This window comes from Salvelinus alpinus, chromosome 4 (assembly GCF_045679555.1).
Source record: "Salvelinus alpinus chromosome 4, SLU_Salpinus.1, whole genome shotgun sequence".
Taxonomy (NCBI): Eukaryota; Metazoa; Chordata; class Actinopteri; order Salmoniformes; family Salmonidae; genus Salvelinus; species Salvelinus alpinus.
This window is the reverse complement of record NC_092089.1, coordinates 84,993,427-85,005,926: the sequence shown is the minus strand read 5'-3', so window position 1 is coordinate 85,005,926 and position 12,500 is coordinate 84,993,427. Positions and strand designations below refer to the sequence as shown.

At 43.6% G+C, this 12,500-nt stretch overlaps 1 protein-coding gene across 2 annotated transcripts in view; it reads left to right on the top strand.

Moving 5' to 3' along the window:
* Positions 1-12,500, top strand: part of LOC139574629 (pro-neuregulin-2, membrane-bound isoform-like) — a 44,278-nt gene that overhangs the window by 20,847 nt on the left and 10,931 nt on the right. For both annotated transcript variants that reach the window (XM_071399378.1, XM_071399376.1), the window contains 4 exons: positions 5,830-5,992; positions 6,169-6,287; positions 6,639-6,759; positions 8,637-8,695. In XM_071399378.1, the coding sequence (XP_071255479.1) occupies positions 5,830-5,992; positions 6,169-6,287; positions 6,639-6,759; positions 8,637-8,695 (462 nt within the window). The remainder of the gene's footprint in view (positions 1-5,829; positions 5,993-6,168; positions 6,288-6,638; positions 6,760-8,636; positions 8,696-12,500) is intronic.

Here is a 12,500-nt window from a genome sequence, read left to right as displayed (position 1 = left end):
CCCTGTTCCTGGAGAGCTACAAACATATTGATGCAACGTTAGCTAAGATTGGGGAGAGGTTTCTCCGTGATGAAGCGCTGCTCTGCATTCTTAACTTCACAATCAACAAAACAAGCCCTACAGGCCCTAGTTTTATCACACCTGGACCACTGCTATATGGTTATATGGTCAAGTGCCACAAAGAAGTACATAGGCAAATGGCCCAGAACAGAGATTGACTGCATCACTACTTGTTTTTGTGAGAGTTATTGACATGTTGAAAGCATCAAACTGTCTGTTCAAACAGCTAACACACAGCTCACATACCCCATGTGTGTGTATGTGTGTGTATGTGTGTATGTGTGTATGTGTGTGTGTGTGTGTGTGTGTGTGTGTGTGTGTGTGTGTGTGTGTGTGTGTGTGTGTGTGTGTGTGTGTGTGTGTGTGTGTGTTTGTGTGTGTGTGTGTGCGTGTGCGTGCGTGCGTGTGCGTGCGTGCGTGTGTGTATGCCACCAGGGGTCTCTTCACAGTCCCCAAGTCCAGAACAGATGCTGGGAAATACACAGTACTACAAAGAGCCATGACCAAAACATATTTTGTACCTTAATTTAACCAGGCAAGTCCATTAAGAACAAATTCTTATTTACAATGATGGCCTGCAAGAGGCAAAAGACCTCCTCTGGGACGGGGACTGGGATTAAAATTTTAAAAAATGAAACTCTGTAAAACCAAATGGACAACACAGACAGAAGACACTGGCAACAGCATAATTACATCAGCAAACAAACAGTGGATGTGTGTGTGTGTGTGCAGGCATGTGTGTGGCATCGGCAAGACAGAACAGCTGCCTCCGGTAAGACAAGGAGTGGCAGTCTGTGCCTATTTGTCAATAACAGCTGGTGCGCAGAATCTAACATTAAGCAAGTCTCAAGATTTTGCTCGCCTGAGGTAGAGAATCTCATGATAAGCTGTAGACCACACTATTTACCAAGAGAGTTTTCATCTATATTTTTCATAGCTGTCTATTTACCACCATAAACTGATGCTGGCACTAAGACGGCACATAACGAGCTGCATAAGGCCATAAGCAAACAACTAAATGCTCATCCAGAGGCAGCGCTCCTAGTGGCTGGGGACTTTAATGCAGGAAAACTTAAATCTGTTTTACCTCATTTCTACCAGACCACCTTTACTCCACACACAGAGACACATACAAAGCTCTCCCTCTCCCTCCATTTGACAAATCTGACCATAATTCTATCCTCCTGATTCCTGCTTATAAGCACAAACTAAAGCAGGAAGTAACAGTGACTCGCTCAATACGGAAGTGGTGAGATGACGCAGATGCTACGCTACAGGGCTGTTTTGATAGTACAGACTGGAATATGTTCTGGAATTCATCCGATGGCATTGAAGAGTACACCACATAAGTCACCAGCTTCATCAATAAGTGCATCTATGACGTCATCCCCACAGTGACCGTACGTACATACCCCAACCAGAAGCCATGGATTACAGGCAACATCCGTACTGAGCTAAAGGGTAGAGCTGCCGCTTTCAAGGAGCGGGACTCTAACCCGGACACTATTTAGAAATCATGCTATGCCCCCCGACGAACCATCAAACTAAAAAAGGGTCAATACAGGACTGAGATTTAATCCTTCTACACCGGCTCCGACGTTTGTCGGATGTGGCAGGGCTTGAACTATATCAGACTACAAAGGGAAGCCCAGCCGCAAACTGCCCAGTGACATGAGCCCACCAGATGAGCAAAATTATTTCTATGCGCGCTTCGAGGCAAGCAACACTGAAGCATGCATGAGTGCAGTAGCTGTTCCGGGCTACGCTCTCCGTAGCTGATGTGAGTAAGACCTTTAAACAGGTCAACATTCACAAGGCCACAAGGCCAGACGGATTACCAGAACGTGTACTCAGAGCATGCGCTGATCAACTGGCAAGTGTCTTCACTGACATTTTCAACCTGTCCCTGACCGGGTGTGTTTCAAAAGAACAACATAGTCCCTGTGCCCAAGAACACCAAGGTAACCTGCCTAAATGACTACCGCCCCGTAGCACTCACGTCTGTAGCCATGAAGTGTGAAAGGCTGGTCATGGCTCACATCAACAACATCATCCCAGAAACCCTAGACCCACTCCAAATCGCATAACACCACAACAGATCCACAGATGATGCAATCTCTATTGCACTCCAAACTGCCCTTTCCCACCTGGACAAAAGGAACACCTATGTGAGAATGCTATTCATTGACTACAGCTCAGCGTTGAACGCCATAGTGCCCTCAAAGCTCATCACTAAGCTAAGGACCCTGGGACTAAACACCTCCCTCTGCAACTGGATCCTGGACTTCCTTATGGGCTGCCACCCAGGTGGTTAGGGTAGGCAACATCACATCTGCCACACTGATCCTCAACACGGGGGCGCCTCAGGGGTGAGTGCTTAGTCCCCTCCTGTACTCCCTGTTCACCCATGACTGCATGGCTAAGCACGACTCCAACACCATCATTAAGTTTGCAGACGACATAACGGTGGTAGGCCTGATCGCCGCCAATGATGAGACAGCCTATAGGGAGGAGGTCAGAGACCTGGCAGTGTGGTGCCAGGATAACAGCCTCTCCCTCAACGTAATCAAGACAAAGGAGAGGATTGTGGACTACAGGAAAAGGAGGGCCGAGCACACCCCCATTCTCATCGGCAGGGCTGTAGTGGACAGGTTGAGAGCTTCAAGTTCCTTGGTGTCCACATCACCAACAAACTATCATGGTCCAAACACACCAAGACAGTCGTGAAGAGGGCACGACAATGCCTATTCCTCCTCAGGAGACTGAAAAGATTTGGCATGGGTCCTCAGGTTCTCAAAACATTCTACAGCTGCACCATCGAGAGCATCCTGACTGGTTACATCACCGCCTGGTATGGCAACTGTTCGGCCTCCAAACTATTTGCATTGACCCCCCTCCTTTTTACGCTGGTGCTACTCGCTGTTTATTATCTATGCATAGTCACTTTACCCCTATCTACATCTACATATTACCTCAATTACCTTGACTAACCTGTACCCCTGCACATTGACTCGGTACCAGTACCCCCTGGATATAGCCTCGTTATTGTTATTTTATTGTTACTGTTTTATTTTTTTACTTTAGTTTATTTAGTCAATATTTTCTGAAATCTTATTTTTCTTAAAACTGCAATGTTGTTTAAGGGCTTGTAAGTAAGCATTTCACGGTAAGATCTATACCTGTTGTATTCGGCGTATGTGACAAATAAAATTTGATTTGTGTATGAAGTAAAACAACATGCTTCCTTACATAAGGCAATTCAAATGAGTGACACCAGGTTACAACTAGAAACAACTACATCTCTATTTGTCCTTTGAACTCCTCAAGGTTTAGGTTGGCTTGGAGGGAATTCCAAGACCTAAGGGCTGAGTTCTGAGATTCTCTTTTCCCATGCTTGGATCTAATTTTCAACCATAAAACAAGATTGAGATCTGAGCTTATATGTATTTCGAGCTAGAAGAGAGGATAAATAAAATGACACTTTTCCTAAAATGGCCTTATAAATAAGAACATACCAGTGTTTGAGCCTGCATGTTGCTAGTGATGTCCACCTGATAGCACTGTAGAGATCACAATGTTGAGTTAGACGTCTCTGATTGGTGACAAAATGAAGGGCTGCATGATACACAGAGTCAAGAGCCTTCAGTGTACTGTAGAGCTTGAGGCTTGCACATAAATAGAATCACCATAGTTCAACACAAATCAGGAAAACGAATCAACTCTTTTCTGGTAGCAAAAGCGTTGTGCCGGTATTAAAAACAATACACAGCTTGATTTTCCTGACAGGTTTCTCTAGATGGAGGGTGAAGCTCAACTTCTCATCAACCCAAACTCCCAGATGATTGTACGTTTAAACTTGCTCTATAGAATGTCCTTCCTAGGTAGTAATTACATGGTTTTCAGAGTGTTTAGTATTGGAAAATAGCATGCATTTTGTTTTAGAGGAATTCAGAACAAGCTTCAAATTGTACAGATTCTGTTGAATGATGTTGAAAGCGGTTTGAGCTTTTTCAAAAGTCCAACTGCTGACACTTGACTAGAGAACAGTGTCAAACTGTAGCTACTTGACTAGAGAACAGTGTCAAACTGTAGCTACTTGACTAGAGAACAGTGTCAAACTGCTGTTACTTGACTAGAGAACAGTGTCAAACTGCTGCTACTTGACTAGAGAACAGTGTCAAACTGTAGCTACTTGACTAGAGAACAGTGTCAAACTTCTTCTACTTGACTAGAGAACAGTGTCAAATTGTAGCTACTTGACTAGAGAACAGTGTCAAACTGCTGCTACTTGACTAGAGAACAGTGTCAAACTGTAGCTACTTGACTAGAGAACAGTCTCAAACTGCTGCCACTTGACTAGAGAACAGTGTCAAACTGTAGCTACTTGACTAGAGAACAGTGTCAAACTGTAGCTACTTGACTAGAGAACAGTGTCAAACTGCTGCCACTTGACTAGAGAACAGTGTCAAACTGCTGCTACTTGACTAGAGAACAGTGTCAAACTGTAGCTACTTGACTAGAGAACAGTGTTAAACTGCTGCCACTTGACTAGAGAACAGTGTCAAACTGTAGCTACTTGACTAGAGAACAGTGTCAAACTGTAGCTACTTGACTAGAGAACAGTGTCAAACTGCTGCTACTTGACTAGAGAACAGTGTCAAACTGCTGTTACTTGACTAGAGAACAGTGTCAAACTGTAGCTACTTGACTAGAGAACAGTGTCAAACTGCTTCTACTTGACTAGAGAACAGTGTCAAACTGTAGCTACTTGACTAGAGAACAGTGTCAAACTGCTGCTACTTGACTAGAGAACAGTGTCAAACTGCTGTTACTTGACTAGAGAACAATGTAATCTGCATACAAAATTACATCAGCTGTCTGAATATGTCTCCCAATGTTGTTGACATGAATAATAAACTACAGGGGACCTAAAATTGATCCTTGAGGCACACCCAAGCACAAACGACTTACAACCGTCTGCCTTAACACACTGGGTTCGATCTGACAGCGAGTTCACAAACCACTCCAGAGCATGACCAGTAATGCCAACACAATTCAGTCTGTGCACCAAGAAGGTGTGGTTCTCTGTGTCAAACACCTTTGACAAGTCTGTGAACAAAGATATACAATGCAGCTTCCTATCCAGGGCACAGTGAATATAATTCAAAACCTTCAAAGTTGATGTTACAGTGCTATGGCTAGAACTGAACTCTTTTCCACATCAAGTAACTCAAGCGAGCAGTAAAATCAGATTTTAAAAAAACAGATGAAACAACACCTCACGGCACATTGCGGACTGTGAAGAGGCACACACAAACACACACATGCATACGCACACACACACACGCACGCTACACACACACACACACACACACACACACACACACACACACACACACACACACACACACACACACACACACACTATAATGTTATGATATTGTGGTACTGGGGACTTTATATTGTAGATGTGTAATATTAGAGTAATAATGTAATAATGTCTTCTATGATGTATTGTGATATTTATGATGTAGGCTGTTTTTGTGTTTTGTTGTGAAGTAATTGTTTTAATCTTGTTTGGACCCCAGGAAGAGTAGCTTATGGGGATCCTAATAAATACTAAATACTCTCTCCGTAACCCCCCCCCACCCCCTCTCTTTTTCTCTCTCTTTTTCTCTCTCTTATTCTCTCTCTCTCTCTCATTGTCTCTCTCTCTCTTTGTCTCGCTCTCGTCTCTCTCACTCTCTCTCTTTGTCTCTCTCTCTCTAGCTGTGGCCCCTAAGTTGCGGCCGATGCGGGGCCAGTCTCTAATGGAGGGGGAGAGGCTGTATCTGAAGTGTGAGGCGTCAGGGAACCCCAGCCCCTCCTTCCGATGGTATAAAAATGGCCGAGAGCTCCAGAGGGGAAAAGATGTCAAAATCAAGACCAATAAGTGAGTCTCAGAGACCGGCCAACCTCCAGTCACACATTCAAACACATAACAAAGACTCTCCAAAATAGACACTATAGACACTGCTGTTTCTGTTTTGAACAAGCATTCATATTGACTCAAATGAATCACTCTCACTCCATTTCTCTCCTTCTCTCTTCCTCTCTCATTCTCTGAAGGAAAAACTCCAAGGTCCAGATCAACCGAGCGAGGCTGGAGGATTCTGGGAACTACACGTGTGTGGTTGAGAACATGCTGGGCCAGGAGAGCACTACGAGCAGTATCAGTGTGCAGAGCCGTGAGTCCACAGACACACCATCCTCTATCTACAGTATGACGTTCTTACTATTCTATAACGTTCACAATCTTTCCACCTTCTTCATTAACTACCACATACTTTTTTTCCTTGACAACCACCATGCTCTGTTTTCTTTGACAACCAGACATTCTCTTCCTCTCTTCTTTGGTAAAGACCAGACATTCTCTTTTCTCTTCCTTAGTAACCACAACATTCTTTCCCTTTCTTCCTTAGTAACCATTTATTACCCTTCTTCCATAGTGACCTCTACACTTTCCTTCTCTTTCTTAGTTACCGCCACACTCCCCCTCTTCCTTGCTAACCCCTACTCTTACTCTCTCTCCTCCATAGTGACCACTACTCTGTCTCCGGGCTCGAGTCACGCCCGGCGCTGTAACGACACAGAGAAGTCGTACTGTGTGAACGGTGGAGACTGTTATTTCATACACGGTATAAACCAACTGTCATGCAAGTAAGTGACTGGTCCTGTCCTCCTGCTGTGTCTGTCACTATGTGGCTTCAGCTGTGTGTTGTTCAACCTGTTAACCCAATCGCCAATCTCCTTCTCCAGACACGGAATGCCGAGTGTCATCACGTTCTTTGTCAATTATCCTCTCAAGGATTATTCTAGGTTCAACATTAAAGGCTTCCCTGTTGATTGTAAACTCATTCTTCTTCTCCCTTCACCACTGTTTCTCTTGCTCTCGACAAACATTCATCTTTCCTCTATCTCTGATCTGTCCGCTTCTCGACATCTAGGTGTCTTTCCCTCCATCTATTTCTCCTTCTTTCTCTTGCTCTCTCTCCCTCTCTTTCCCTATCCCTCTAATATATCTCCAGCTCGTTGCACGAATGGCTGCATGCTGTTTAACAATGTGTTAGCAAACAAAATGCAAAAGCATTCAAGAAAACAAGCAATACTAGAGATGAAAGACATGTACTTTTCCCAGGTGAACTAGGCCCCACAGACAGACAGCCTAAAATTGTTCCGTTTCATACTGTGACAGACAGCCTAACAAAATATCTGCAGGAAAACCTCTTGAGGTGTTTGGTCGCTTGGCTGGCTGGCTGGCTAGCTGGCTGATACCCTAACCTACACAGAACACTGTACTCTGTCACGCCGTAGGAGGTAGACGTGTATCCAGTCATGTCGCCAGTGAATTAGGGGTTGTAAATAGTGCTTCCTGATCCTGAGTTGTGTGTCTGAGTTGTGTGGAGAGGGACAGAGTTAGAGTTATGTTGTGACAGAGTGGAGAAACAAAGACAGAGTTAGAGTGGCGATCTCCTAGCATGGGCTTGCATGCTGCCTCAGTGTCTCTATTTATAACTGCATGGGAAATTGCTGAGTGGGCTCTTCTCTTCCAAGGAAGAGGTTCTTGCTTTAATTGATCCAAAATGCACAGTGAAGTTTTCTCTTTGGTACTATATGAGGGAAAAAATATATCCTGTACAGTTTTATGCATATTATGAATATTCAGACCCTGTGAGACTAGTTCAACTGAATGCTGTTTTAGAGCATCAGGGATCAGCATATGTATGTGTTAGGGAGTATTATGCTGCCTGGACTCACACGCTGTAGTTACAGTGTAGTTACAGTGTAGTTACATTATAGTTACAGTACGGTAAGTGTAAAAACTTGGACATCCCATGTGTACTCCAATCCCCCACCTTTCTCTCCTAGATGTCTATGAGTCCTTCAGCAAAGGGGTGCTTCCTTGCAGACTTTGCCTTTGCAGTTTTTTAAGCCCAAACTCTTTGAAAGTGCATCTTGGGAAACAAACCCTGTCAATCAGTAATGTGTAGTGGGTGTTTCTGCTGATATGCTTTTAGCTCCGACTCCTCCTGTTCCTCCTCCCGCAGGTCCACATCTTCCAGCCTTTCACATGTGATGATGTCATAACGTGCAATGATGTCATAGCGGCAATCATGTCATAGCGATGACGGCATAGTAATGATGTCATAGCAATGGCATAACGCTCTACCCTCTACCTCTGACAAATACTATTAGGCTGTGATCTGTTTCTAACTCCATGTTCTCTGCTCTCTTGTGTCCCTCCCTCCCTCCCTCCCTCCCTCCCTCCCTCCCTCCCTCCCTCCCTCCCTCCCTCTCTTGCTCTCTCCTTCCCTCCCTCCCTCCCTCCCTTGCTCCCTCCCTCCCTCCCGCCATCCCTCCCTCCCTCCCTCCCTTGCTCTCTCCCTCCCTCCATTTCTCTCTACCTCCCTCCCTTACTCTCTCTCTCCCTCCCTCCTTTCCCTAATATGTACTTCCTCCTTCGCTTCCTCTCCCTCCCCCTCTTCCTCTTTTCCCTCCCTCCCTCTTCTCCTTCTGTGGCTTGTTTCCCCCATCAGGTGTCCAAATGACTATACAGGTGATCGCTGTCAAAAATCCGTCATGGCAGGTTTCTACAGTATGTTCATTTCCTCCTGTCTGTCTGTCTGTCTGTCTGTCTGTCTGTCTGTCTGTCTGTCTGTCTGTCTGTCTGTCTGTCTGTCTGTCTGTCTTCCTCATTGGGACGCTGCTGCATGCTCTGGAGGGCGATACCTACGTGTGTGTGTGTGTGTGTGTGTGTGTGTGTGTGTGTGTGTGTGTGTGTGTGTGTGTGTGTGTGTGTGTGTGTGTGTGTGTGTGTGTGTGTGTGTGTGTGTGTGTGTGTGTGTGTGTGTGTGTGCTTGTGTGGCTGCGTGCCTGTGTGAGTGTGTACAGTGGCTTGCGAAAGTATTCAACCCCCTTGGCATTTTTCCTATTTTGTTGCCTTACAACCCGGAATTAAAATGGCTTTTTAGGGGGTTTGTATCATTTGATTTACACAACATGCCTACCACTTTAAAGATGCAAAATATTTTTTATTGTGAAACAAACAAAACTTGAACATGCATAACTATTCCCCCCCAAAGTCAATAGTTTGTAGAGACACATTTTGCAGCAATTACAGCTGCAAGTCTCTTGGGGTATGTGTCTGTAAGGTTGTCACATCTAGCCACTGGGATTTTTGTCCATTCTTCAAGGCAAAACTGCTCCAGCTCCTTCAAGTTGGATGGGTTCCGCTGGTGTACAGCAATCTTTAAGTCATACCACAGATTCGGAGTGCTCCTTGGTCTTCATGGTACCACTTGCTTGGGGGTGCCCCTTGCTTAGTGGTGTTGTTGCAGACTCTGGGGCCTTTCAGAACAGGTGTATATATACTGAGATCATGTGACAGATCATGTGACACTTAGATTGCACACAGGTGGACTTTATTTAACTAATTATGTGACTTCTGAAGGTAATTGGTTGCACCAGATCTTATTTAGGGGTTTAATATTTTTAAATTTTATGAAACAAGCAATTTTTTTCATTTCACTTCATCAATTTGGACTATTTTGTGTATGTCCATTACATGAAATCCAAATAAAAATCAATTTCAATTACAGGTTGAAATGCAACAAAATAGTAAAAATGCCAAGGGGATGAATACTTTTGCAAGGCACTGTATGTGCATGCCTTTGTGTCTATCCCTTTCCTGTTGTCATTCCTCTCACCTTCCTCTGTTGTCCATCGTGCTGGTCCTTGTAGACCCCTCATTAATGGACAGAGGTGCATGCAGAGAAACAGACAGCAGAGTTAACATATAGGTTTCTATGCATGGCCTCCTGATCATATGCACAGCAGAGATTTGATGATGATACAGTGAATGTAATATACAGGGTTCACCTGATATGCAGCTTGGATGGCTTGATGCAATTCTTGATACGAAGACCGGTAGTTATCTGTGATGTTCTGACTAGATGTTAGTGAAGTAGCCAGTAGTTTTGCTGCAAATGGGCAACTGATAACCCATTGTCATAATGTTTCATCCAGAGAGCTCATCCTAAGCCAGTTCTTATATTCAAATCATTAAAATGCTTGGTTTGTTTGCCCCATCAATGTCCTGTTTACCATGTTCAGGTAACTACAGTACTGGTCAAAAGTTTGGACACACATACTCATTCAAGGGTTTTTATTTGTTTTTACTATTTTCTACATTGTAGAAAAGTAGTGAAGACATGAAACTATTAAATAACACACATGGAATCATGCAGTAACCAAAAAAGTGTTAAACAAATCAAAATATATTTTAAATTTCAGGTTCTTCAAAGTTGCCACCCTTTGCCATGATGACAGATTGCACACTCTTGGCATTCTCTCAACCAACTTCATGAGTTAGTCACCTGGAATGAATTTCAATTAACAGGTGTGCCTTGTTAAAAATTAATTTGTGGAATTTCTTTCCGTCTTGATGCGTTTTAGCCAATCAGTTGTGTTGTGACAAGGTAGGGGTGGTATACAGAAGATAGCCCTATTTGGTAAAAGACCAAGTCCATATTATGGCAAGAACAGCTCAAATAATCAAAGAGAAACGACAGTCCATCATTACTTTAAGACATGAAGGTCAGTCAATCCGTAAAATTTCAGTCGCAAAAAAGATCAAGCGCTATGATGAAACTGTCTCTCATGAGGACTGTCACAGGAAAGGAAGACCCAGAGTTACCTCTGCTGCAGAGGATAAGTTCATTAGAGTTAGCAGACTCAAAAACTGCAGGCCAAATAAATGCTTCACAGAGTTCAAGTAACAGACATATCTCAACATCAACTGTTCAAAGGAGACTGTGTGAATCAGGCCTCCATGGTTGAATTGCTGCCAAGAAACCACTACTAAAGGACACCATTAAGAAGAAAAGACTTGCTTGGGCCAAGAAACATGAGCAATGGACATTAGACCGGTGGAAATCTGACCTTTGGTCTGATGAGTCCAAATTTGAGATTTTTGGTTCCAACCGCCATGTCTTTGTGAGACGCAGAGTAGGTGAACGGATGATCTCCGCGTGTGTGGTTCCCACCGTGAAGCATGGTCGAGGAGGTGTGATGGTGTGGGGGTGCTTTGCTGGTGACACTGTCTGTGATTTATTTTGAATTCAAGGCACACTTAACCAGCATGGCTACCACAGCATTCTGCAGCGATACGCCATCCCATTTGGTTTGCGCTTAGTGTGACTATCATTTGTTTTTCAACAGGACAATGACTCAACACACCACCAGGCTGTGTAAGGGCTATTTTACCAAGAAGGAAAGTGCTGCATCAGATGACTTGGCCTCCACAATCACCCAACCTCATCCCAATTGAGATGGTTTGGGATGAGTTGGACCGCAGAGGGAAGGAAAAGCAGCCAAAAAGTGCTCAGCATATGTGGGAACTGCTTCAGACTGTTGGAAAGCATTCCAGGTGAAGCTGGTTGAGAGAATCCCAAGAGTGTACAAAGCTGCCATCAAGGCAAAGGGTGGCTACTTTGAAGAATCTAAAATCTAAAATATATTTGGATTTGTTTAACACTTTTTTGGTTACTACATGATTCCATATGTGTTATTTCATAGTTTTGATGTCTTCACTATTATTCTACAATGTAGAAAATAGTAAAAATAAAGAAAAACCCTTGAATGAGTAGCAAACGTTTGACTGGTACTGTATGTGAGTGTTTCTTTGCCACTAGTAGGCCACATAGATGAGTAGAGCACTTTGAACAGGTTTGTCATTGTTGGTTTAAGCCTAGAGAACAGCTAATGGGGACTTGGAGCACAATATGAATATACGGTTAATTGCCAAAATAAAGGAAACACCAACATAAAGTGTCTTAATAGGGAGTTGGGCCCCCACAAGCCAGAATAGTTTCAATGCACCTTGGCATATATTCTACAAGTGTCTTTTGTTGATGGTGGTGAAAAATGCTGTCTCAGGTGCCGCTCCAGAATTTCCCAAAAGTGTTCAATTGGGTTGAGATCTGGTGACTGAGACGGACATGGCATATGGTTTACATCATTTTCATGCTCTTCAAACCATTCAGTGACCACTCGTGCCCTGTGGATGGGGGCATTGTCATCCTATGGGGGCATAGCCATGGTAGCCAAAAATATTTTTTTTATACATGACCCTAAGCATGATGGGATGTTAATTGCTTTATTAACTCAGGAACCACAGCTGTGAGGAAGCACCTGCTTTCAATATACTTTGTATCCCTCATTTACTCAACTGTTTCCATTATTTTGGCAGTTACCTGTACATACAGTATTGTATATATCTATATATGCATGTATAAATATGGTTAAAAAAACGTCTTTAAGCTATCATTGATGGCACGATTCACATCATACCAAGTTAAGAAACACACATATTTCTCTAGTGCTATTGCTCACGCTGTGCT